Raw genomic sequence first — 17,022 nt, 5'->3', positions numbered from 1 at the left:
TGCACAGGTAAATGATACAGGCTTTATTGTCAGCTGAAATAACTTGTCTTGAATTGCTAAGTGAATTCTGTGTAGTTCTATGAATATTGAAAAGAAGTTGCCAGGTGGAAAAATGAATTGCCATTCTCCTTGCATAGATTGCTCCCCTCTCCTCAAAAAAATACATGCTTACAGGTTCGTGAAGCCAGTCCCCATTGTTAGTTTTATCATCTTTCAGCCATATGGTATGTTTTCTTAGATAATGCCAAAGAAATGGTACCAAGTCCAGGTGTCGTTCACCGTGTCTTGGCTAGTTCCCTTTAAGACCACTAGAGCACTTTTGAAAATCCAGTATTTCTCCTTCTATCCATATTCAAACAAGGGCTTTAATGAGGTCTTGCCAAAACCTTTAAAACTTGGAACAATCTAAATTATATGTTGTATGGAACCCCTAAGCCAGGGAAATGAATAATTACTGGAGACTACTTCTGTGACAAGGCTAGGTTGTTTTAGTTTAACAGAAGTATAATGGAAGCTTTGCATTAAGGAGTTATTCTGTTCTTAGCTCATTGTAATGCTCTTATAATGCTTAAATGAGGCTGGGTTGTTGTTTTTTTTTTGGTATCTAAAATTCTCTGTTTAATGTTTCCTCCAAAATCCATATCTCGAGTATAAAGGTTTTTGTCACATTAAGTCATTTATATGACTGACAAATAAAATTCAGCATAGAATTGCAATCCCAGAGAAATGGTTTTAAAGGAAATAAATCTGAGCAGGAAGATTTAGTATAGGCATGGTAATGCCTTTTCTGTGGTTGCTGAGAGCTGGGTTTTGACTACAGACTGCTAGAGTCCTGGTGGTATGGCTGTAAACACTTATTAGTGAGTTTGAGTTCTTCCCAGATGTTGAAATTACATGTGCTATTGCATTAAGAGTTGTTCAAATTAGTCATAAAAAGGACTTTATAAGTTGAATTGTTTCAGAAAGGTTTGTGCAAATCATGTTGCTTTTTACTGAGTTTCTTTACTGAAAGTCACCTTTTTTTAACAAAAAGGCATCTGATCAGTAGCCACAGATACTTCAGTTTAAATACAATTTCCTGCAAACAGGTTGTTTTCTTTCTTTTAAGCAGCCATTAAGAAGTACCTCTCAAAACCATTGATTGACTGTGTTCTGAAACTCCTCGATTGATTCAGTATATGAATATTACACTTTTGTTGAACATGCACTAAAAAATGAACTCAGTACACCAAAGCACACTTGAAGAACCTTTTGCACTGTTTGAATGGTTGCTGGCTTGAAAACAAAACTAGAGGCAGCTTAATTTTGGCCCTATAGTTGGCTGTTTACATTTTTTTCTATTACACTGTTTTCCCAAATTATTTATTTGCAGTCTTTAGGTTTATCAGTAGTTTAAAAAAATGTTTTAATCTCTTCCAAAACTGTGGGGAAACTTACTTTATTTTCTTCTGAACCTTTGAGCTCGAAGCACCAGAAGTACAGAAGCTGTAGCAGTGAATTAGGCTTGTTGTTCATCAGATAGGATTACAGTTTCTCAAGTTATTTTTCCTGTTTAAAGTTTGAAGCTATTGTTGGTTTAGACCAGTGGGAATTTGAAGCCAGTGTCATCATATAGTAGCATACCAAAGTTCCAGTTGATGATAATCTAATAGTTTAGTAGTCTCATCTTGCAAATGCCCAGATACACGCATAGATATATGGATGTTAATATTCATGTTAATATATTCATGTTAATGATTCTTTTAATTATAAAACAGGACGTGTTGAAATAGCAGCTGTTAGTAAATAAGGGCAAAAATTGCAGGAATGGCTATTAGATGCCTCATTTAAAATGTAAACCTCACAAAAACATCCTATGAGACTGTCAAGTGGTACTGAGAATGACTGAGTATAAGAGCAGGACTGAAAAAGGAAGAGAGAGATCAAAATAGAGAAATGGGGCAGTTGAAAGAGCACAGCAAGTAGGAAATCTAAAACTGAACCTAAAATATCAAGAGAGGGCTAGGAACAATCATCTGATGCATTGGCCTCAAACCCAGGAAGTACGTAGCTTAGAAATATTCACTTGTGAGGCTTTACAAAGTCATGCTTAGAAGATCTGAAAATTCTTTTTTTCATTTCTTTTTATACTCTTCAGATTATGGCAGTGGATGACACATGTAGCTGTCCATAGGCAATGTCTTGAAAGGCTGCACATTAGCCACTGTGATTATCTCCCTGAAGAGCTATCAGTGGTGGGCTCTTCCTGTGCTGTGTCAATGTTTGTGTATTCGTGAGATATTTTTAGGATAAAATACAATCAATTTATCTGTAGTATTTACTGTTATATTTTCAGATATCATAGGAAAGGAGGTGATTGCATTTGGGTTTTTTTTGTTAGTGATCAAAGTGTTAATTGTAAAATTGTAGTCTAGACCCCTTGCCATCCTAACTCAGTAGGTTAATGTGTATGGTAACTTTTGACCTGGATTATTGGGGGGGGGGGGGGAGTGGGGGGGAGGGTTTGCTTATTAATCTCTAGCTTTCACCTTTATTTTTCTGGGTATCTACATAGTAGCTAACATCCCATTTGAAGCTTTGTGCTACTAGATATCCATGGTACAGCACCATACAGGGGTAGGGACTCTGGCTGGCATCCTCTTTACTGGCTGGGAATCTGCGCTAAGCACTGTAAGGGAGTTTAATTATATAATAATTATTTCTCAGCTGTGGCTTTTGTCTAATTATATGCAAGTTTAAAACTGTTATTTTGGCAACGTTGTATAAATATTATCAAAGTACTCTGTATTTTGCTTTTCCCACCAGCCAAGATACCAAGATACCAGAACTAGCATGGATGCTTCCCCTTTGTCTTGTCTGGGGTTTGTGTGCTGTTCTGGGAGTGTGCATGCACATATGCTGTATGTCTTTGCTACTATTAAAGGAACTCTGGTGACTTTTGTTGTTATTTCTCTAATGAAGCATGATGTCCGGGTACCAACAACAATTGAAGATTGTTGGCAGATAAGAAGTAAGCCTAGGGTTTCTTTTCAATCAGCACTTATACTTCTCTCCATAGGCATTAACTTCTGACTGATATTTACTATTTTTTAGGCAAATCTTGCTCAACTACTGAGTGAGGCTCAAGATCGAAACAAACATCTTGGAGAAGAGATTAGAGAGCTTCAGCAGAGACTAGGAGAAGTACAAGGGGACAATAAGGTATTACAACTTTTGTTATCAGTAAATGGCATGGAGTGTGCAAACGGGGTTGGAGTTTTGTATCTACTTCTTAGGAAAACAAATGAAACAAAGGGTAACAGAACTTCTAGAGTACTTTGATTACAGTAAATGCTCAAAACAGTAGAAAAGAAGCTTGTAGAGGATACAAGTAAGTGTAGTTTATTATTTTTGTATGCTGCTTTTGCTCCATTGTCTTTAGCTATGTATTTTGTACCTAGCCTTCCTTTAATGCTCTCAGTTCTTTCTCTTTTTAATAAAATTTATTAGTGGTATTTCCTCTTACAAATAAGTACAGATAAACATGTTGTCTTAATCATGTGATAATTATTTTTTTTCAATGAAAATGCAAGATTTTTGTAGATTGTGAAACCAGGGGAGGCATAATTCTTCCCTTCAGAAATATGGAGGAGTTGATCACATATACAGTGAGCTTTGTATTAAACCCTCATCCTATTAACCTTACATAACCAATATATTTTATTGCTAAATTTAGCGAGTTATATGGAACATTGCTCAAAATCTGCCATTTGGTATTAATCAAACTCCTGTTGTCTCTGTTAATTGAAATATTTAAACTCAAGCCAAATGTGTGTAACATTCACAGCTGGAGCTGTATGCAAAAGTACATTCAGAGATCAAACTAGTGAGAGATTGAATTTGAGAGTCGAGGTGGTTAACGAAGTAAAAAATGAAACAAATAATGAATGATAACTTTCCTTCCTCAACTACGGTTTAAAGTTCCTGGATTTAAAAATGTGAATAAAAATGATGCAGCTTTTAATTATTCGGATGTTTGGTTTGGTTTTGTTTTTTTAACTTATTTTATTTTAAACTCAAGTATATCATGGTAATGAAGTTTTACTCATTATTTATCACGAAAGACTACCTTGAAGGTGTGTAGGGAGCTGGGAAAGGGTCAAGGAAGACCTGAATTTGTAGCATGCACAGCATTCACTGTCACTTGCTCAAGTCTGAATTCAAAGACCAGCTTTCTCAGTGTTTCTTTTCATTTGCGTGTTATTGTTTCAACTATGTTACAGTGTAGAAGACAGTGCCTTACAGTTCTTCAGTATCAATATTATGCCATACAGCCTTTCCCAAGCCAGTCCTGAACAGATAACAAGGGTTTGTAAGTAAAGAGAACACAAAGGTAGTAAAACTATGGCATATGTAAATATCAAGGTTATGTACCTATTCTAGTTGCTTATAACAATACAATCTAGGTGACACAGAGCCTGCTTTTCTGTGCTTGAACTGGCTTTGTTTAGATTTGCCTCTGTAGGTTCACTTGATATTAGCTGGTCATCTTTGTAACATCTGTATTCTCAGCATGAATTTAAAATCATAATCCTCACAACGAATGGAAAAATACAAAAAGAGGTATTCTGCCCACCATGCCTCTTTCCCAAAGGTGCAGAATACTGCATCACTAAATAAAGAGGGGGAGGAAGGGACTGCATCAGACAGGGATTAATTTAGACTAGGATTTTCATTTTTGGAACACATTCTTCACTTTCCTAGTAAATGAGAAATAGAGCTTATTTTAGTCAGGTTGCTGGGTTTTGAAGTGCCTAAAAAAGCATTGCTATCTCTCTGAGGGATTTAACACGCTCCTCCTGTGTCAGATTTTGCTCCCTCCTAGCTTCCGTGATAAAATTCTAGGCTTGTTCCTGAAGCCATTCTGTTCTGCTCATCAGTTCTCCTGTACTGGCAGCTGGGTTACTTCAGGCACTGGAGTCCAGATAATGCATGGTATATACAAAAACAAAGAACTATAATAATTTGCTTGTTCTTACATTTTCTCCCTGCATTCTTCTCTCTGCTTTTTCCAGAGTGAGGGAGGGCATCATGCCCAGCTGGTCTACGTCAACCTTACTTCTGGCAAGAGATGAACAAACAGCTGCTTTTGCAGCAAGTGAAGCTGCTTATGGATGAACAATTCTGCCTGTGTCTGAGCAGGGGTGACTCATACAGGCTTTGTCACTGGGTGGCAAGAGCTTTGTAGGACCAAAAAAGAAAAAACCTCTTTAAATATCACACATTAGCTCTTATCGATAAGGGAATGTTTTGATGCCTTAACTTGTTTTTCACCACTTTAGTGTTTGCTGCTAGTAGGATACAGTCACTTGGATTAACAAGAAGACCTTAAGCTAGTGACATTTTACTTGCTGGAATCACAAGAAATATGCCATTAGTTAGCAATAACAAATTACTTTCATTTGGCTTAACTGGATTGTTTTTTTCCTTTAATTTCAACTAGAATTCTGTTGGCACAGATAATAAAACTTTTTCAGGCAGTTTCTGGAAGGATTTGTTGCTGCAGTTTGAGAAACACAGCAATAGACTGCAGTGCTCCACCAAGAGATACCTAAGACTATTTATTTTTATGATTGATCACAATCTCTTACCAGCTCTGACACATGAAGACTATTCTGTGTTTATGATAGTTATTTGTAAACCTTTTTTCTTCCTAATGTTCTGGCAGCCATGCTTGGAACAATTACTGAAACTTAGGAGAAGATAGTTAGGAAATCTAATTCTCTCTTGTAAAAGGGTAAAAATAGAAAGCGTAAGAGAAGCTAGAGGCTTCTGGAAGACTAGATGACTCAGTTGCCTTCAGTTGAATGCCTACCCACACAAAAAAATGGTTTTGTAAGCTGTCGAGGGCAGTGCTAAGAAAGAGGAAGATGCATGGAAAATAATGGCTGCTGTGTTACTGACAGTTTGTTATTATAAGGCAGACAGTCATTCATGCAGCAGCAGTGCGAAATGTGAAATGTGGTGCATATGTCTTGGCAGAACTGGGACTTAAAGTAGCAAATTTGCATAGTTCTGGTCCACTTCTTAAGATTTTGTAGACACCGTGGTGAAGACAGTTGCAGTCACTGACTGCGTAAGCACGATGGTTTCTGCCTTCCACAAAGAATTTACTGGTTTTGCTTGTTTCCCTTTCCTTTCTGCATGTTTTATTGCGAGTCAGGAATGTACAGCTTGGGCACAGGCATTGTTTGTGGACTCCTAGCCTGCCCAGCAGCTATTGCAATGAAGCCGGTTTGGGGCATTGTTGGGCTGTTACAGAGTTGCTATTTTATAAGTCATTATTTTAGTGGACACTGATTAAGAAAAAGCTGTGGTATTAAAATAATAAAGACTAGTGGCTTGCAGCACTGGATTGTTTTGGTTAACAATCCATGGGTTCTTCACAAACAGGAGCTATCTCTGATAAAGTGCCATTAATTTAAATCCACTCTGCTGTGGCTGCTGTTCACAGAATCCCGAGGGGTAGCGTTAACCTGTTCTCTAGCTGCAAAATAAACTTGAACGTTCTTTTCCTCAGTGATTCCTGAATGACTGAAATAAAAATACAGCAGCCAGAGGGCAGGTGTATAAAGTTTATAACAAAGCACTAATATGTGAAATAAACCCTTAATGCTCTGGCATAACACTTAGTGTCTCTTTGGGTCACAGCATTTTCAGGGGAGAATTTTATGGCAGGTGGTTCTTCCTCATGAAACATTAGCAATGCAGAATTAAAGGACTTGGCCTGTTCTGCCCTGTCAACTCCCTGATTGGCCAACTGTCTGCAAGAAGCACTCTGTTGTTTTATGGATTGGTATTTTACTTTATGTATGTTTAGAATGCTACTTTTACTGGCTGAATTTGGATTCCTGCAGCATTCTTTTCATAAGACTTCATAGCTTTTTTTCCTTATACTTTTTGTTTCAAAATCAGTAGTAAATAGAGAGTTCTCCTTTCATTGGCAGACTCTGACATTGCAAATAATAATTGCTTGAAGTTATAACTGCATTTTCTGCGTCACCCCCTCCCGGGCTAGTGGAGAGTTGGTCATAGTGCATGAGTCACAGCTCTGATCCAGTTCCTAGCCTGGTGCCGAGCGTACGCAGAAGTTCTGCTCTGCTGCAGGCATTGGAGGCATTAGTAAAGTGTGATTTTCCTGTTCCCATTTCCAGTTTTTCTGAGCAAGATTAAGTCCTCAAAATGTTACTTACATTTGTTTCTTACTGCCTCTGTCACTAGCAAGAGATTCTAGAAATTGAATTAATCTAGCTGAATTTGTTCAACATCTTTGTCAGTGACATGGACAGTGGGATTGAGTGTGCTCTCAGCGAGTTTGCCAATGACACCATGGTTCAGTTGATACACTGAAGGGAAGGAATGCCATCCAGAGGGACCTTGACACACGTGAGAGGTGGGCTGATGCCAACCTCATGAAGTTTAACCATGCCAAGTGCAATGTCCTACACCCGGGTTGGAGGAATCCCAGGCACAGCTACAGGCAGGGCAGAGAAGAGATTCAGAGCAGCCCTGCGGAGAAGGACTTGGGGGTGTTGGTCGATGAGAAAATGAACATGAGCCGGCTTCAGTGTGCGCTTGCAGCCCAGAAAGCCAATTGCATCCTGGGCTGCATCAAAAGGAGTGTGACCAGCAGGTCAAAGGAGGTGATCTTGCCCCTCTGCTCTTGTGAGACCTCTCTTGGATTACTGTCTGCAGTTCTGGTGTCCTCAACATAAAAAGGACATGGATCTGTTGGAACAAGTCCAGAGAAGGGCCACGAGGATGATCAGGGGACTGGAGCACCTCCCATATGAAGATCGGCTGAGAAAGTTGTTGCTGTTGAGCCTGGAGAAGAGAAGGCTGCGTGGAGACCTCATAGCAGCCTTCCAGTATCTGAAGGGGGCATATAGGGATGCTGGGGATGGACTCTTCATTAGGGACTGTAATGACAGGACAAGGGGTAATGGGTTAAAACTTAAACAGGGGAAGTTTAGATTGGATATAAGGAAGAAATTCTTTCCTGTTAGGGTGGTGAGGCACTGGAATAGGTTGCCCAGGGAAGCTGTGGCACCCCTGGCGGTGTTCATGGCCAGGTTGGACAGAGCCTTGGGTAGCAAGGTTTAGTGGGAGGTGTCCCTGCCCATGGCAGGGGTGTTGGAACTGCATGATCTTAAGGTCCTTTCCAACCCTAACTATTCTATGATTCTATGAATTAAAGCACATTACTATACCTTTTGTTCATCAGCCTTTTAGCGTTAAAAAAAAGCTAACATCCCATAGCTATGAAGCCATTCCAGGATTTGCTAATTGCTTTTTTGTTTGACTTGTTTTGATAAGGAAATTAATAGGAATTACATCTCCTAGGATCCATTCAGCCTTACTAACTGTGCAGTGGTCTGCACTTTCCCTGTGGGGATAGGGAAATTTAGTTTGCCAAAACCAGTTACTTTTGGGGGCATAGCTTTCCCTGAACAAGTGAAGTGCTTATCAGATCAAGTTGTACTAGCTTCAGTGACTTGCACTGAACTGGAGCTGAAATAAGTGCGAAGGATGATTTTGGTAGTCTGTCTTGCATCAGCAGGATTTTAATTGGCACATTGCAGCTATGGTGACTGGCATCCCATAAATACCAAAGATAGATTTTAATGTACAGTCTTCTACTTCAGAAGATTGATTTTTTTTTTCTAACTCTGCAATATAATGATGTACATTAATTCCTTGGTGCAGTCAAAGATACGGGGAAGGTCAGGCTGGTTATTGTGGTGGGTTTCTCTAGTCTCTGTGAAGCTCCTACAAATGAGGCCATGGGGAGGCAACACTTTTGCCTTGTTTTGCTCAGCATAAACAACTGTAAATGCTGAATGCCTTATAGATTGTTATTTTAATGCTCCATGATTCTTAAAAGGTAGTTGCTTTTTGCTTTGGATATCAAATGTAACTGTGTATTAATTCAAGTCAGGCTGTTTTCAGCAGTCACAAAGTTCATGAGTTCATTAGTTGTTTAGCGTTTGTCCAGGTCTTCCTGTTGTTGGCTTATTTTTTTGTTAATTCATGTTAAAATGAATTAACTTTTGTGAGTAGATGAAAAATACAACTCACAAGAAAATGTATTAGCAGCTGTTAATGCAAATTCTGCACTGATGTGGCACAGTGGGGTTTTAAGTGGTATCAGAAGATGAAGCTGAGCAAGCCACTTTGTGCCTTTTTATTCTTAAGTAGGAGATCTCTGCTGCAGAGAGTTCTAAGATTTACATCTCAAAATGGCTTTCTGAGAATTCTCTAGTTTTAGTCTGACCAGGATTAGATCCTGTCACTCCTTAAAAACATTGGTCAGGTGTCAGTGTTTATTTGGTTTTTCATCTTTGTGTACTCCAGTGACTATTGTTGCAGGGGCTAATTCAGTTCCCATTGATGATTTGTGTGTTTGGAAGTTTTCACTGAGAACAAGATTGAGTCTTCAGCTCAGAAAATTCCCTCTGGTTTAAATAATACCAGCTGTTTGGCCCAGAAGAGATGAATTCTGTAACAGCTTTGCTCTTCCTAATGCAAATGTACTGTGATGCTATAGCCTGTGTTCTCTTGCTTACCAAATCTGTTTTTGTAATGTCAGCTCCTTCGAATGACAATAGCAAAGCAAAGACTTGGAGATGATGAAGTTGGGGCTCGCCACTTTGCAGCACATGAACGGGAGGACCTTGTTCAACAACTGGAGAAGGCTCGAGAACAAGTAATAACTAAATGGGCATATATCGTTGTGTTTTAAAGAGCTAGTGCTGTCACAAGTAAATTACTGCTTCTGTTGTGTTTGGAAGGCTGGTAGCTGATTAACATTGCAAATAGTGGTGAGGATGTTGGGATTTTTACTGAAATAGTTGTTACTGAGCCCTAACTTAAGCATGCATGCATAGTTAGAGTGAGTTTCCTACTCCCAGGAATTTCTTCTCTAGGTTATTGGATCTCCCCTTTTTATAATGTGCAGCAACAACTTGTGACAATTGAATATTGTCGATGCATGTTGATGAAAGAGACTTATTAGTGAAAGCTGTTACAAGTATTTAACACAATATGTGGTGGCTGATGCAACTCCTAAATGTACTGTGTTGTTAGTCTCCTCTTCCTCCTACCTCCTGGCTATTTCTTTGTCTTTTGAAAATTTCTTGCGCCATGCCTCTTTTCCCTGTCTGTATTAATACTATGTACCATGCAGCACCCAGTTCATCAGACTGCTTCCCTAATCCTGATAGATAGCTTTCTGTAAAATTTTGGGGGGTTGTGTTCATGAATTCATTTGTACCTGTTCCACCCTGAACAAGCCATTCTGTAATCCAGGAGAAGGTGTATTTCTTGTTTTTCAGTGATCACTCGAGTGCAGTGCTACTTTAGCTTGCCAGAAGGACTGTTGGCTGCACTTGGTCTTCTTCCAATGTAATTCTCTCTGATACCTTTGTTCCCAAGCTCACATTCTCCCTGTTCATCATCTGGCCTCTTTTCACATGGTCTTCTATTTTCCTTCCTGACTTACCAGTGTTTCCTTAGGTGCCAGTGGAGACTTCTCAACTCATTGCAGACTTTTCTCACACTCTCTGTTTCTTCCTCTTGGAAGTTTGAAGCTCTTTATTCTTGAAGGAGCACTCCTTCACCTTTTTGCTATAGCAAAGCTTACTCTGTCAGCTCCATGCTGGCTTATTTTATAGTTTTTTGTAGTTCTTTTTCCTGTTCTGTGGAACTTTATTGCTCAAATTAGTACATTAGTATATATTCCCCCTTACAGACTTTATCATCCTCCAAATTTGCCAGATTCTTCCTCAGTTGAGTTCATTCCACAATTCCTAAAAATTACATGCTAAAACCAGCTTCATATGTTTGTAGCAGAAGCGTAGTACGGATTAAGGTTTCTTTTGCTGTTACATTTTAATTGTTTTCTAGAAGTTTTGTAAAACAAGTTTAACTGCTAAAGTTACTTAACTTCAAATTAATCAAATAATACTAAAATAGAGTAAAAGTACTAGGGGTTATGAGCTTTGGAAAGACTTTTAACTGTCCAGTATCTATCCTGTTCAGACGTGCAGTGTAGTGCTGTTGTTTTCAGTTTGGGTGCTATGTAGTTGTTTGTTTAAATGTCAAAATAGTCATACAGCTCTCCTTTTTTTTCTCAGATTGAGACTCTGAGATACGATCTTCAGGCTGCACTGGATGAGTTACAAGATGTGAAAGAGGAACGCTCTTTTTACCAGGATAAGTCTGACAGACTAAACCAAGAACTTAATCATGTCTTAGGAGGGCATGAAAACCGTATCATTGACATAGATGCTCTGTGTATGGAGAACAGGTGAGTGCACTGCAAACCTTACTGTTACCCTAGAGCAAGCAGTGTATTGCTTTGATAGGAGCACCAGGAAGTCAGTCACAACAAAACTTCAGATCAAATAGATCCAAGAATAAAAGTTAACAGATATTTTTGCCACTTGCTTGGGAAAAAAATGTGGTTTATGGTCTCTGTTAAGAGTCAGTGACAGACCGGAGTCACTGACAGAGCCATGGCAGACACCTCCCTTAATGCCAACAATTGCCTTAATGTTAAATAGATCTTGTAAGACGCTTTCCATTTATAGAGACTTGTACTTCAGATAGGAGAGTGTAATACCACAGGCATTGCTGCCTCCCAGCAACTCCAGGGTTTCATTTCTGTTTTGGTGGCCTACAGAGTTCTGTATCAATTTAAGCCTCCTGCTTCCTTGGCAGTGAGATGATTTTTTTTTTTTTTGTATGAAATAGTTAAATTTTCACAAACCCTAATTCAGTTGCAGTTGCACTACATTGAAAGAGGGTATTTCAGAAACCCTTTATACATGAAAAAGCTATTTTCCTATGTGGAAATAGCCATCTAATCCAAGCGCATAAACTGTATTAGGAAGAACTGTACTATTTCAGTTATACCATTTTTTCAACTATACTGTTAAATTTTCTACTTTGTGATTGCTAATGAGAAGTGCCATGTAAGTGATGGATACTGCAATGCAAATGTTCTGCATAGTTGAGTCTTGTGTTGACATATATACAAATCTTCATGTGTCCATCTCACAAACCTTCAAGTACAGAGGACACGACTAAATGCTTTCTATTTCATCTAGCCATAAATACAACCTTTTAGCTTCCCTGCCCCGAAACCTAAGGACTGATATAAAATGGTTGTGCATCATGCTTGACAAATTGAACCAAGGAGCAGCCTCCTTTCCTGATGCCATTTGTTTCCCTACTTAAAGTTTTATGGGGTCAAGAGCAGTAAGATTTTGTTATTTTATCCCTCACAGAACTGCAGAGGGAAAAAAACCCTCAGTAGTTCAAAGACAGGACATGCCAAATCGTAAAGGGGAGCGCTTGAGGCAGTACTTGAAGGTAACATGAAGTAAAGGATTACGTTTCTTTCTCAGGTATCTTCAAGAAAGATTAAAACAACTTCAAGAGGAAGTCAACCTTCTGAAGTCTAATATTACTAAATATAAGGTAAGATCCTTTCAGTCTATCATCTAAACTGTGCTTCATTGTTCACAGAGGTTATTGTTCATTTTCATGTTCATACACATTTAAAGAACAAAACTGTGTCTTCAAAGAAAAATTCATCGTTAACATTCTGACCATATTAGTATGTATACATATTACATGCTCAGTCTTCCTTGTAGGCTTCTTAGCTGATGTAGTACAAAAGGCTACACACTGAGTATTTAGAAAAATGAATTAAGTATTTTTAAGTTCTGTGTTGAAGCTCTCCTCCTGCTGGGAGGGTGATCAGCCTTCCAGCCTGATGGTAGAGAAAAAGTAGCATGTCATGCAGTGTGTGGTGAATGACTGCAGCTGTGTTGCTGTCACAAGCAGGCATCTTTCCCTGTTCCCCAGTGGCCACACATTTCTTCCGATGTCTTAATGATTGCTAAGTCTTGACTGTTCTTCCATTCCTGGCTTAAGATACATGCTGTTTGGCATGAAACCTTCAGGACTGAATCCTGATGGGAAAATACTGTTGCTTTTCCTGAAGTCACGCACTCTCTTTTCTTCTGCAAGTGATTTTGGGGTGTGGGAGAAGGAGGGCTGCTTATCAGGGCATGAGAAGGGTTGTCTTAGGACTGTCAATAGGACTTCTTAACCATTTAGGTCACTATGAAACAGTCACAGCACTAATTGCTTTTTGTGTGTGAACAAAGCTCCTCAAAGTACCGATTTCAGTGTCTGTTCACACTTATGACTTGGGTGTCTTGGAGTGTGTTAGTTTATTGGTGAGAAGTGAGCATCTTGGTGGACTCAGTTTCACAGAACTGCAGTTGTTTTGGAAGAGCTGGACTTCTGTAGCAGGATCATTCTGCTGCTAATTCCTGAAAGTCAGTATTTGCTACTAAAAGAGCTTCTAGAAACTGATAGAGGAGCCTGAGCTTTCCCTTTGAAGCCTAGCCAAAGAAATGCTGGGAAAAGTTTGTTTTTGTTCCCAACTGTTATTCTCTGCAGGATACTGTAGTATATTCACTGCCACTCAGACGATTAAACAGTAGGCAAGTCTTAAAAATGTATTGGGGTTGTGGATGGGTGGGACTACGGTAAAGAGCAGTCAGATAGAATGAGTCTTTGTAACATTGCAAAGACCGTTCTGGCTGGACAGCAGTACTCCAGGGATCACACTCCCATGAGTTACTGTGGGTGTAAGCTCAAGGGCCTGTAGAGTTGTTCTGAGACCAAAATACAAAGTTCCAATTTCTTTACTCTTAACGAAAGGGTTTGTTGGCTACTGTTTTTCTAAACATGATGTTTGTTGTTTCCTTAGACTGCGCTAGAGAGACGAAAGAATTCAAAGGCTCATGGTAGATCCAGTAGCAGTGCTCTCACTGGAGTCCTGTCTGCAAAGCAAGGTACCAGTGCAGCATGGTGTTGCTTATCCTACTGAAGTCCTTCCTCCTTCTGTCTTACCCCTTAATTTCAGTAACCCTTTCCTTACCAGCCATATCAAAATCTTTCTTCTCTTTCCTGTTTATTATTATGTGTTAATTTTTTGTCCTTTTCTCAGTTGACTTGAGAGTATGAAATTTACCTCTTCAGTACTGCTGCTCCTTTTGTTACTCTTTTGTCATTCATTCTCTCCCCTGCCAGTCTTACCTTCTTTAAAATCTGTAAACCTTTCTGCAACTTTACCCTGACAAATAACTTGTTTATTCATCTCTTTGCTCTGCTAAGAATGGTAATCACAATTTGTATTCCTAGTCAATTCATAGACTAGGTGGCAGAGGAGGGGCCCTAAGTCAGGTTTTCTTCTACTGTTTTTAGAAGCTTTTACATTCTGATGTTTTGCAGGAAAGCCTTTTGTCCCATGTTGCTTCATGGGTAGCAAAATGGAGTAATCTCTTTTTCCAACTTTGAAAGAAAATACCAAGGTTAGGAAAGAAAAGGGAAGAGAAAATTCTTTGAGCAAAACTGTACACCTGGCACCCTACTGTTAGGTGTTGGTATATTCATACACACAAGATCAGTAGCATTTGTCATGGTAGGTTGAAACTTGCTGTTCTCTTTTTGACTTCTCTTCTGTCCTCTTCTCCATGTACTTTCATACATACAGATAAATAATATACAAAAAGAGGCGCAGCCAGATTCTAGTTACAGAAGTTAACGATACTAGCAAACTGTCTGATATAGTTGAGGGGTACAGGCTCTAAAAGCTGCAGAGGAAAAGTTCACAGTTGACTATATTTTAGCATTAGTCTTCAATAACCTGAAGGATGTAATTATTCTTAAAAGTAATATAAGAGCTTCTTTGTGGGCTTATGTTCTAATGTAAGTGGGAGAGAAATGACTGATTTTTACTGATCTGTAGGCCTATAGAAGAATGAGCTTGTTTCCCTCTGAACAAAAATAATTTTACAAAAGCAGAGTTAAGTTAACTTAAGGTATGTCTGCTTGTATTTGTTCTGGCAATTGCTGTGGAATAATGATCAGCTTAGAAAGCCACCATCTTTATGCCAGCTAGAGATTACATTTCTGGGCTTTTGGTTTGATTGTAAGTGAAAGGAACAATATCTATATTAATTTCAGTAATGAGAAAGTTCTCTAATGCTAAGTAAATGCTTGTGTCATGTCTCTCTACATGAGAAACCAAAACTCATTTGTGTTTTTAATATTACAGTCCAAGAGCTGTTGTCGGAGGATCATGGATGTAGCCTACCAGCCACACCACAGTCCATTTCAGATCTCAAATCCCTGGCCACTGCATTGCTGGAAACTATTCATGAGAAAAACATGGTCATACAACACCAAAGGCAAACCAACAAGTAGGTTGCATGAATTCTAAGTAAAATAGAACTTGCCAAGCTCAGGGCAAGTCATGGTTTTGTGAGAGTTTCAAGGAAATGCAAAAGAAGGTCCATTTTCACAGAAAATTCATTGTCATCGTTAACTGGTGTGTTCTTTAGGTTTTAAGATCAAGTATGTGTTTAGAGAAAAGTTACATTTTCAAAGTAAAGTCTGGGGTTGACAAGAGACCTGTCTGCCTTGACTGGACAAGGTTTGCTGCTGAGATTTAAGATAAACCACAATAACACGGGGGGGACTTGCAGCAGGTAGTCATAGGGAGGGCTAAAGAAAAGCAGCTGGGAGGAGGGACACCCTTGATGAACTGGAGAAGGTATGTGGTAATGGGTTGTTACCAGTTTGTAGGAATTTGGTAATGAACACTGCGGGCATAGTAAATGTTGCACCTAGAAAAGGATCTGAAAGGTTTTAGCATAACATTTGTCACAGGCTAGCAGCCTGTGTGTCATTCAAATGATAGCTGTTGCTCCTGTAGTTACTTTGCCAAAATTTGGAGAAGATAAACATGGTTGGATTGCTACTGTGTGATTTGTTTTTTTAAATGTGAACTGAACTTTCAGGGAGAGTTTGTTTACCCTCAGCTGTTCTACTCATCAGTAGAATTCTTTGTGCCTTGCACAGCTCCTATCATGGCAGAATGTAATCATTTTTGACACATTTTCTGGCATTCTTCATGTCCTTACACAGTGTCTGAAAATCAGAGCTAGGGAAGAGTTCATGATTCTGTGTTCAGGGGTATTTTTTTTTCCCCTTTTTTTCCCCCCCCTTTTTTTTTTTTCTATTTCTTTACCACTGAGTCAGTACTGGTAATCAGAGGTTATTCAGGCTTCTCAAAAGCACATCAGGACCAGATGCCAGAAATGAGCAGACATCTTTCATGAAAGGAAGGAATAGTACCGAAGTAAAATGTATTGCACTAGAATAGATGATTCATTTTGAAAATTGATAACTCTGATACTAGGCAGACTCTGTTGCATTATTCTTAGTGATGTAGCAATAGAAGTAAAGGAGCAGTTTATAGCCACTCTTAATACTCTTGAGAAAGCAAATGCCTAAAGGGAGACTAAAGCAGTGAAAATGTAGCCCATACCTAACTGATGGCAGCTCCGTCAGTTCATGTATGTTAAGTGTGTCATGGAATGCAAGAAGAGTTCTTGTGCTGAGCAGTGCTAATGAAGGGCTAACACCTGCTCACTCCCTTCTCACTGCTAGTGTAACATCAGAAGGAAAACATTCAGGGAACAACTTTTGCTTGTTATTTGTTATTCCAGGTATAACCAGCCTTTTACATGCAGATACTGTATCATTACTCAGTGTTCTAGTTTGCATACTCTTGCCTATAACAACCTTCTTTCTTAATTTTTGTATCTCTCAACGGTATCACTGCATGATGGCTTCACTTTCTGATACCACTGTGTGGCTTTCAACTATTGAGTATGGGTCTCCTTTCACAAGGAGATATGATTCTTTCATCTGCATACCCAAATGGCCATACATAGCCATGAGAGTAGAGATTGGATGTGTGCACGAACATCTATTAGGCACGAATTGGATTCTTTGCCTAATAGAAGTTCAGGTCTTAGATGGAGGTGACAGTCCTCATCTCTCCCAGGTCAGGACTGCGCTCAGAGCTGTAGTGCTGTATTCATTCAAGGTGCT

At 39.1% G+C, this 17,022-nt stretch overlaps 1 protein-coding gene across 4 annotated transcripts in view; it reads left to right on the top strand.

Annotated features, from left to right (window-relative positions):
* CCDC149 (coiled-coil domain containing 149) overlaps window positions 1–17,022 on the top strand; it is a 53,660-nt gene that overhangs the window by 18,835 nt on the left and 17,803 nt on the right. For all 4 annotated transcript variants that reach the window (XM_061379873.1, XM_061379871.1, XM_061379870.1 and 1 more), the window contains exons 4-9: window positions 3,094–3,201; window positions 9,629–9,745; window positions 11,175–11,347; window positions 12,450–12,522; window positions 13,829–13,913; window positions 15,179–15,323. In XM_061379873.1, the coding sequence (XP_061235857.1) occupies window positions 3,094–3,201; window positions 9,629–9,745; window positions 11,175–11,347; window positions 12,450–12,522; window positions 13,829–13,913; window positions 15,179–15,323 (701 nt within the window). The remainder of the gene's footprint in view (window positions 1–3,093; window positions 3,202–9,628; window positions 9,746–11,174; window positions 11,348–12,449; window positions 12,523–13,828; window positions 13,914–15,178; window positions 15,324–17,022) is intronic.

Source organism: Neopsephotus bourkii, unplaced genomic scaffold, assembly GCF_033783945.1.
Source record: "Neopsephotus bourkii isolate Nb327-2 ecotype Australia unplaced genomic scaffold, CSIRO-AGI_Nbou_v1 NB_1780, whole genome shotgun sequence".
Lineage (NCBI taxonomy): Eukaryota > Metazoa > Chordata > Aves > Psittaciformes > Psittacidae > Neopsephotus > Neopsephotus bourkii.
Note: the sequence above shows the minus strand (reverse complement) of the source record. Positions and strands in the feature narration are given on the sequence as shown.